This window comes from Chiloscyllium plagiosum, chromosome 4 (assembly GCF_004010195.1).
Source record: "Chiloscyllium plagiosum isolate BGI_BamShark_2017 chromosome 4, ASM401019v2, whole genome shotgun sequence".
Lineage (NCBI taxonomy): Eukaryota > Metazoa > Chordata > Chondrichthyes > Orectolobiformes > Hemiscylliidae > Chiloscyllium > Chiloscyllium plagiosum.
Window position 1 is genome coordinate 33,909,248 of NC_057713.1, and position 9,666 is coordinate 33,918,913.

Genomic DNA, 9,666 nt, shown 5'->3' on the forward strand with positions numbered 1-9,666 from the left:
CCCTCGGGAGGGGAAACCCTATCCAGAACATCCCGAGCATAGGGCATATAAAATTTACAAAAATAAAGCCTCTCTAATACACTCACAACAATACAATAAAAAACTATTTCTAAATAAAAAAAATATAAAACGTATCTAAGTGGAGATTTTCCCCCTTGTTCCCAGGGGGTGTCACTTCCTCTCCAAAAGTCCATCATATCCTCTCCCAACCAATGCCCCACCCTTGACCCAGGCGCTCCTCAATAAAATGAGGAGAATTCGGATATAATACAAAGCTAGAGTTAACAGTGAGCACCCTACCCCCACCCATACCAACACCTGGATATATTTGGTAATGTTAATACCATATATAAACATATAGCTATAAAATTACAACCTCAACAAATAATAATTAAATATAATAATACAAAATAACAAGGGAGAAATAACCCCGCTCCTAAAGACAGAGGTAAAATAGAATAAGGTAACTACCTCCTCCCACCAACATTAACCAATCCCCCCAGCTTTTTTTTATATATATATATATACACACATACATATATATTTACACACATATACATACATATCCACATATGTACATAAAATACTAAAAGAAAACAACCCCAAGGGGGGGGGGCGGGGAGAAAATCAAATCCCTCTCCCCACCCCCCAAGATAATATTAAACAGTAAGGTAAGAAAAAAGAAAAAAAAAGGGGGGATATAAACCAAAGTGGGGGGAAAGGCAAACCAACATCCCATTATCTCTTACAGTTTATCTAAGAGAGTCCAAGAATTCCTTAGCCTTTTCTGGTGATCCGAAGTTATACACGGATCCTTCACGGTTAAAGCGTAGCGTTGCTGGGTAGCGTAAGGAGTACTGAATATTTAAGTCCCTTAAACGCTTCTTCGCCTTGTCGAATGCCTTCCTCTTTTGGACCAGAACTGGGGAAAAGTCCTGGAATAACATGATCTTGGATCCTTTATAGATCATAGCTTGGGGGTCTTTTCCAAGATTTCTAGAAGCTTCTAGGAGTATCTGCCTCTCCCTATGGCTTTGCAGCCGGAACAGGATCGGGCGTGGGCACTGGTTCGAGCCGGGCCCGTGTATTGCGACCCGGTAGGCCCATTCTACCCTTACCTGGCCTGATCCAGCTTCCAGATTTAAAAGCTGTGGCAGCCACTGCTCGAGGAACGCTATAAGTTGGCCTTCCTCTTCCCGTTCGGGAAGGCCCAGCAAACGAATATTTTTTCGACGACCTCGATTATCGAGGTCGTCACTGTAATTCTCTAAGGTCCGGACTCGCTGTTCGAGAGTCCGGACCTGATCCACGGCCGATTGTGCTGTAGTTTCGGAGGCCGCGGCCTTTAACTCCGCCCCTCCAACTCGGCGCTCGATTTCCTGGATGTCTCGGACGTGCTTCTGCAGCGCGGCCGAGTGAGTCCCATCGATTTCGGGACTCCTCGATTAAAGCCTCAATCTTCGCATCTAGCTTGGAGATCATCTCCACAAGGCTTGTCACTGTAGGTAAGTCCCCCGTGGTGGCTGTGGACGCCTCAGCTGCAGCTGGAGAGGGTGGGGGAGGGGGTCCTGCTTGCTGTGAGCTGCGGGGTCCCTTCCCTTTGGTCATTTTTACTAAATATTAGACTATTTAAATGTAATACTAAGCAAATAATTAAATTAAACAGCTATTATGAATGATTTGGTGAGTGTGGTGGGGGTGGGTGACCCACTTTACCCAAGTCTTGGGAAGAGCACTATAGACTCAGATTTGCTGGGTCGCCGCCATCTTGGATCCCCCAAGATACAGTTTTAAATGCTTGTATTACAATGCATCTGTTAAGGATTCCAAAAACATCTGGTATTTGCTGTTGAAATGGTTATCGAATTGGCAAATTGCAAATCTTTTGTTTTCCTTTACTTTGTCCCTTAACTGTCTGTCTGTTTATATGGGAGAGTGGGGTTTACGAGAAAGTAGATTGGATTTAAATCGTAGACATTAATTAGGTTACTTTGTGATTTAGCTTTGCTCTACTGTAGTTACAGTATTAATAAAGTGTTAACATTTGTTTAAGTTATAAACTTGGTGTCCAAGATTTGTTATTCATAAAGTCTGGTTAGAGGCTCATTCAATCACTGCAAATCCAGTGATAATGAGGCTGATTTTATTTGGTTTACTTTCGCTGTGCCGTAACAATTTGAGTTTTCAAAATATATCTATTTATAATTTTATTTGAATATTTATTTCCCCAAAAGTCAAATTAGATTTTCTTCTGCAAAATTTTATTGCCTTTACAGGAGTGAAATGTTTACAGAACTATTACTCTGAAAACATGAGTCCAAATCCTGACGTGGCATTCTGAGAATTTGAAAACTGTTGAGCAGGACTGAGCATATATAATGAACCCATTAGCACCACATTGTGTTCGTCTCAACTTCCCTCTGAAGTAGCCTATCAAGCAATTTAGTTGTATCAGATGGTGGGGATTCTTTCATCAGTTCTGAAAAGATGTTTTTAGATTCCCTACACCGTGGAAACAGGCCCTTCGGCCCAACAAGTCCACACTGACCCTCCAAAGAGTAACCCACCCAGACCCATTTCCCTCTGACTAATGCACCTAACAATATGGGCAATTTAGCATGGCCAATTCACCTGACCTGCACATCTTTGGACGTGGGAGGAAACCGGAGCACCCGGAGGAAACCCATGTAGACATGGGGAGGAGGTGCAAACTCCACACAGACAGTCGACCAAGGCTGGAATCAAACCTGGGACTCTGGTGCTGTGAGGCAGCAGTGCTAACCACTGTGCCACTGTCTATGTAACTCAAACAATTAGCTATTTAACTATGTAAGGTAGGTATGAAGCCACATATTCTTAGACCAGACAGGCATTGCAGATTTCCTTTCCTTAAGGATGTTAGTGATCCAGTTGAGTTTTAAAACATACTAGCAGCTTCTAGTTTCATATTGTGCAAGCACATATTTGCTAAATTCATTTTCCTATCTTTGCATCATGATCGCTTGTGGCTAGACCAGTCTCATATTATTTGATAAAGTAGAACTAATTGTTTAGAATATGCCCAAAGATCTTGCTGTCAAGACTTTGTACTGAGATTGGAGGAACTCGAGACTTCTGAATTTTATTTGATTTTGTTTAAATCAAATTAACACACACAACTTCAGACTTCTGAGGAGATTGGCCTGTTTAAAGCATGACACTTATACCAGCTCTTTGCCTTTCCATGCTCTGTAACAGCTCTATAAATTAAAACCTCTATCAGGTGATAACTAGTGAAATATCTTTAATCTCCTTGTGACAGACTGCTAACTGAGCTGGAGTCTCCGCCGTGGTGGCCGTTCAGCAGTCGCCTCCGAAAGGCTCAACAGGAAACGAAGAGTCAACAAGAACTCCCGCGATCTGCCTCAAAGGCTTTTGGGAAGGAAGGTTTGATATTGAAAGTCCCTGTTCTTTACTCCCAAGGTCAAGATCCTAACCTGAAACAGGGAACGCTCGCAGTTCTTTGCTCAGGTCTGGAAATCTGTGATTCGAATGACCAGCTTGTGCATAAGTTCCGACGGGAGGACGTTGATGATGTTAAAGTGCAAAGCCCTTATGAAATGGTTGTCCGTCAGAGGTTCATAGGGAAGCCCGACATTTCCTTTACCTTACAGTCTGCGAAGATGACTGATGTTGTTTCCATTGTGGAGATACAGTACTCCAAAAAAGTGCAATTCAAAGATGATTTGTTGGGGCTCTTCAGTCCAGAGGACTCTCCTGTTTCAGACAGTGTCGGCATGGGTGGCTCCATATGGAATGCAGGTATGTCAATTTTCATTGATCACTGTATGTAAAACTTTTCGTTTAGTAAATATTTTTTACTGAGGAACTTGGATATATATTTAGATAAAGGATCTTGGGCTCAAGCATGTGCTCCCCTTTTGTATAGGAAAATCCCAGACTGCTGATTTATTGTATTATGAACCTTGCTCTTTCTAGATAAAAGTAATCTGGTGAACATAGTTCGAAGCAGCCTATACAGAGATACTATCACTTACATATTAAGCACTTGAAAAGTTTGAACATGATTCGCTTAGTCCGGAGCTGAAAAATGTGTTGCTGGAAAAGTCCAGCAGGTCAGGCAGCATCCAAGGAGCAGGAGAATCGACGTTTTGGGCATAAGCCCTTCTAGTCCGGAGGCATGTTTTACCATAAAGTCAGATTAAGGACTTCAGTGATGTGAAGTGAAGTGTGTGGCAAAACAGCTTGTATGTTTTTTTTAATTTCAATAACTTTCCTACAGTAACTATTTGCACGTGATTATTACATATCCATGGAAAAATGATAGCTAACGTCATCTCATACTTTTTTCTTTTAAATTTTAAGTATCGCCTGGTGTTTAAATGGATTAAATGATAAAATTATTTCGTACAAAGTGAGACTATTGCTCCCATCTTGTCTATCTTGGTCTCTAGCCATCTTTTTCCCTTAGCCCTGTAATTTTTTGCCCTTTTTTGTCTAATTCTTATTTGAAAGTTAGTTTTGAATCTGTTTCCACCATCCTTTGAGGCTGAGCATTTGAGACCATAACAACTTGCTGTTTAAAAACAAAAGTGTTTCCTCGTGAGAGCTTTGTTTTTTTTCTTTGCCAATATTCTAAAGTTGTTATTTTTTAAATAGTCTTTTGACCACTCCTATAAAATCTCCTCTCTTAACCTTGCCTGATGTATGGAGAACAATCTCCAGCCTTTGTTTTCTGCAGTTTCTCCACCTCATTGAATTTCTTACGTGGTAAATCTTCTTTCAGCAGAGATTAGGCAATTTGTTTTCTCTGAGGGGTGAGAGTTTTTGGATCTTGATTCGTGAAAGGTGGTGGATATAGAGTTTTTGAATATTTTTAAGGCAGTGATAGTTAAACTTTCACTCCTTTGCTTAATAAGAATTCATCAGGGTTAGGCAGGAATGTGGATCTAAAGTTGCCATCAGATTATATGATATTTTTTAAATAGTGGAGCAAGCTTGAGGGACTGAATAGCCTACTCCAACTCTTGTTCTTATGTTCAGTATCTCTTCACTCTACCCTAGACCTTGTCATCATTTCTAAAGTGTTCTCCAACTGAGGCTGGTATAAAGCCAAGGATCCATTATTTTTTAAAGATTTTTGTACATACATCTGCAGGTTCCAAGGTTTGGTTCATGTTACCTGTCCTTATTCTTCTAACCAAATAAATCATTATCTTTTATGTATCAATCCATTTCACCATTCTGTCTTTTCTGCTGAAGTAAGCTATCCTTCTCACAGATTACTATAATTCTATGTTTTGTACTGCCTGCAAGCTTTGAATTGATGTCATGCTGGCCCAATTCATTGATCTAGATCAAAAAGAGCACCAGTCCTCATACTAACTCTTGGGGAACAATACAGTATATCTCTCTACTTGCGTCTGTTAGACAATTTAGTAACCATGCTATCATTGCTTTTTGAGATCCATTGACTTTAATGTTGTTAACAAGCTTATATGTGGTACATTGTCAAATGCCTTTTGAAAGTCCAAATACGCAATGTTAATCTCTCTGTTGCTTTGTCTAAAATTTAATCAAATTGAACATCAACACATATACTGAATTTGATTTATTAGCCCATTAATTTCCAAATGCCAGTTCATTTTACCCTGAAATGTTGCTCTGAAAATTTCCCCAACACTGATGTTACGCTGGCTATCCTGAGATTGCAGCGGGGTACAACTTTTACAATCCCCAATTCCTCTTTCACCATGAATTTCCAAGGAAAACTAGAGGATTACAAACAAATTAACATATGAAATAGGAACAGAAGTGAACCAGTCATCCCCTCTGCTCTTCAATAAGATCGTGGCTGATCTGTTGAATTCAAAGTTACCGTCTACCCCCAATAACCTTAGATTTCCCATGCCTAAAAAGAACCTCCACCTCTGTCTTAAAATATATTCAATGACCCTGCTTCCACTGCCTTCTGAGACCGTGTATTCTAAAGTCTCAATTCTCAAAAAAATGAATTTTGCATCTCTCTCCTGAGAGGTCAAACCTGAATTTTAAAACTGTGCCCCCTAGTTCTGGTGTGCTCCAACAAGAGGAAATATCCTTTACATGACTGTTTGGTCAAGACCATCTTACACACTTTAATCAAGTCACCCCTTACTCTTCTAAACAGCAATGGAATCAAACACAGTCTGTCCAACCTATTCTGATATGATAACACACTCCTTCCAGGACTGTGGATATCTTTATGGGCATCTTTACTTCCCGTAGTACCTAGGATGCATCTCATCAACAACATTTGACTTTTCTATGTAGTGCTATCTAATATCATGACTTTCTTCACTGCCATTGATACATTAGCAGCATTGCCTGTAGCAAAAGCAGATATAAAAGCTCTGTTAAGTACATCAGACATGACTCCTGCTTGGGAAAAAAAAAACAGTTTTGATTCCCAGATATTCCTACTCCCTTTCACAATCTGTTGCTATTTATATGTTTATTAAAGGCTTTTGGTTCAATTTATTGGTCAATACCCTAGTCTTATACTCTGTTCTTGCCCCTCCAATGGAGAGCAGGAGAACACGACAAGGCTTTACATTTATGAAGAATCCCTACAGTGTGGAAACCGCTCATTTGGCCCAACAAGACCACACCAACCCTCCGAAGAGTATCCCACCCAGACCCATTCCCCTCTCCAATTACTTTACATCTCTTCTGATTAATTTGCCTAACCTACTCATCCCAGAACGCTATGGGGAACTTAGCATGGCCAATTCACCTAACTTGCACATCTTTGGCTTGTGGGAGGAAACCAGAGCACCCGGCAGAAACCCATGCAGACACTGGGAGAATATTCAAATTCCACACAGACAGTCACCCGAGACTAGAATTGAACCCCGGTCCCTAGTGCTGTGAGGCAGCAGTGCTAACCACTGAGCCACTGTGCCACCCCCGATACCTGACACAGTATCTTCCAGTATCTGAGTATGTTGCAAAGTGCCATACAGCCAATTAGGCAATTTTGAAGTCAATGTTGTAATGTAGGATTTTGGCAAAACAATGTGGCTGTAACAAGGTTCCACAAATAATGAGTTAATGGCTGGAAATGCCCTTTAATGCTCTTGGTTGAAGAACAATATTGCCTGTAATGTAGCAGAGATATTCCCTTCTTTTTTCAGTACGAGTGCCATAGGAATGTTTTGCATCCAGCTGAGAAAACAGATGGGGCATATGGTTTAATAGTTTATCAAAACCACTCCCTATTTCATTGAAGTGCCATGTTTCTGAAGTAGCACTTGAATACACAACTTCCTGGTTCAGAGGTGAGCGTGCTATGCACTGAGCCACAAGCAATATCTATTTCAATGGAGTGTTGATTATGTGAACGTAATAACTACAGCAGAAGCAGCCTCTCGAACCTGCTCGATTTATGGCTGATATCACCGCCGCCTCAATTCTACCCTCTTGCTCTCTCTAACCCTTCAACCCATTACTAATTAAAAATCTGTCTATCTCCTCCTTAAACTTATTCAGTGCCCCAGTATCTACCACACTCTAGGGTAGTGAATTCCACAGATTCATGACTCGTCTCTGTCTTAAATCTGCCATTCCTGAACCTAAAACTATGATCTCTCGTTCACCATCATGTGTTATTGTGAAGATCAAATTCATGTTAATATGTACATAACTTTCCATTAGGGTAGCTTGGTTTTTAGGATGGTAGGGAGAAGTTGTTTAATGTATTTTCATTCATTTCATTTGGGGAAACAGGGGACGATAGAATAGCAATTTGAAATGCAAGTTTTTCTTAACAAGCTTCTTTCTTCCCATTTAACCTTTGCACTACAATGATTTTAGAATCCATGCTTTTTTTTTCCCTACAGATAGGCCCTCGTTGTCTGCCCTCATGCTGAAATACAAGGCAACATACACATATGGACGTGAAGAATGAGATTGTAGGGGCACTTACTAACACACTGTCTGCATGAAGAATGGATGATTAGATATACTCTTGGGGGTGTGCTTTGTATTTGTACATGGATATCTCAATGAGTAGGAAAGGCAGGATGCTAAAATTTAGAGTATGAATGTATGCACATTTATTTAAACAATAACGTGTCAACTGGGGAAAAATAATGAAATTATGAACTTGTTTATGAAAATTGGGTTCATCATACTTTGCTTTCCTTTATCCCATCAGTTATGATGATTATTTCCACTAGTTTCCACTAAAAGAAAAATAACACCCACATCATTTCTGCTTTGATGCTTTTAGGTAATCATTTCTGATTGTGTCTATAGCCTTCAGTACTTTAATGACAAAACATAATTCACCTTTTCTGCTACGCAACTCAAAATACACTCTAGCTACAATATTAATTTTGAAAAGCAAAATCAGTCTCTACGTTGCTCTGATACACCCTATTTCTATCACAATTTCTTCCTCCTCCTCAAGGCCGAAGGAAAAACCATCTCTTTGACTCTGGTAGACTTGCACTCTAATGTTTTTATTATTCCTTCTTGTGTGAACATTTGAAGATTATGATAGATATGTGTAGGTGGCGAAGAAATATAGTTTGAGTAGTTATAACCATTGTTTGGTGTAATGTGACAGTGTCTGACACTATTAAATACAAGTGTTTGTATTCGCTTCTCATAGAACAGAATAAAGGTACAGTACAGAAAGGGGAGTAAGTACAGCTCTTTACCAGAGCAATCCAAAATGTAATCTTATTATCCTGACATTTTCCAGTCAACTTTAATCTGCTTTGCATTGTTTCTGCTCTCATCCCTATGGGAAAATACTCTGTGTTCTTAACAATTATTTTAATGAATTTCCCTCAATTTTGTTCTTTATTATTAGTAATTAAAAATAACAATTGCCCATAAGAACATAAGCAGGAGGAGTAGGACCTGCAGCCCTTGACCCTACTCCACTATTTGATAAGACCATGCCTGATCTGTCCCAGGCCTCAACTTCCCTTTTATGCCAGCTCCTCATTGCCCTCAACACCTCAATATTTAAGCAATGTATCTACCTCCCCTTTCAATGCTTTCAGTAATCCAGTTTTCACAGCTCTTTGGGTAGTGAATGTCTGGAACTTCCTCTGGGTATTACTCTGAAAATTACTCTGTTATAGAAAGACAGACTTTGCTCTTCCAAACTAGTATTGGGAGTGGAGACAGTATTTTCAGTTGTGTAGCAGAAAGATGAATTATGTTTAGTTATGGTGGCTCAGTAATTAGCAGAGGGCCAGGGACACAGGTTTGGGATTCCATCCTTGAGTGACTGTGTGGAGTTTACACTTTTTCGCCCAGTGTCTGCTTGGGAGTCCAAAGATGTGCAAGTTAGGTGGATTGGCTATGCTAAATTGCACATAGTATCCAGGGATGTGCAGGCTAGGTTGATTAGGGAATGGGGGAATGCAGGACTACAGGTATAGGATAGGGGATGAGTCTGAGTGGAATGCTCTTTGGAGGATCAGTGTGGACTTAGAGTCATAGAGATGTGCAGCATGGAAACAGACCCTTTGGTCCAACCCGTCCATGCCGACCAGATATTCCAACCCGTCCATGCCGACCAGATATTCCAACCCAATCTAGTCCCACCTGCCAGCACCTGGCCCTTATCCCTCCAAACCCTTCCTATTCATATACCCATCCAAATGC

The 9,666-nt window shown here is 40.3% G+C and overlaps 1 protein-coding gene across 3 annotated transcripts in view; it reads left to right on the plus strand.

The window, feature by feature from the left end:
• snap47 (synaptosome associated protein 47) overlaps positions 1-9,666 on the plus strand; it is a 63,433-nt gene that overhangs the window by 23,537 nt on the left and 30,230 nt on the right. For 2 of the 3 annotated variants that reach the window (XM_043687927.1, XM_043687926.1), the window contains one exon: positions 3,302-3,801. In XM_043687927.1, coding sequence (XP_043543862.1) covers positions 3,302-3,801 — 500 coding nt within the window. Of the gene's footprint in view, positions 1-3,301; positions 3,802-7,880; positions 8,446-9,666 lie in introns of those variants that run through there. The other variant, XM_043687928.1, reaches the window with a different exon arrangement.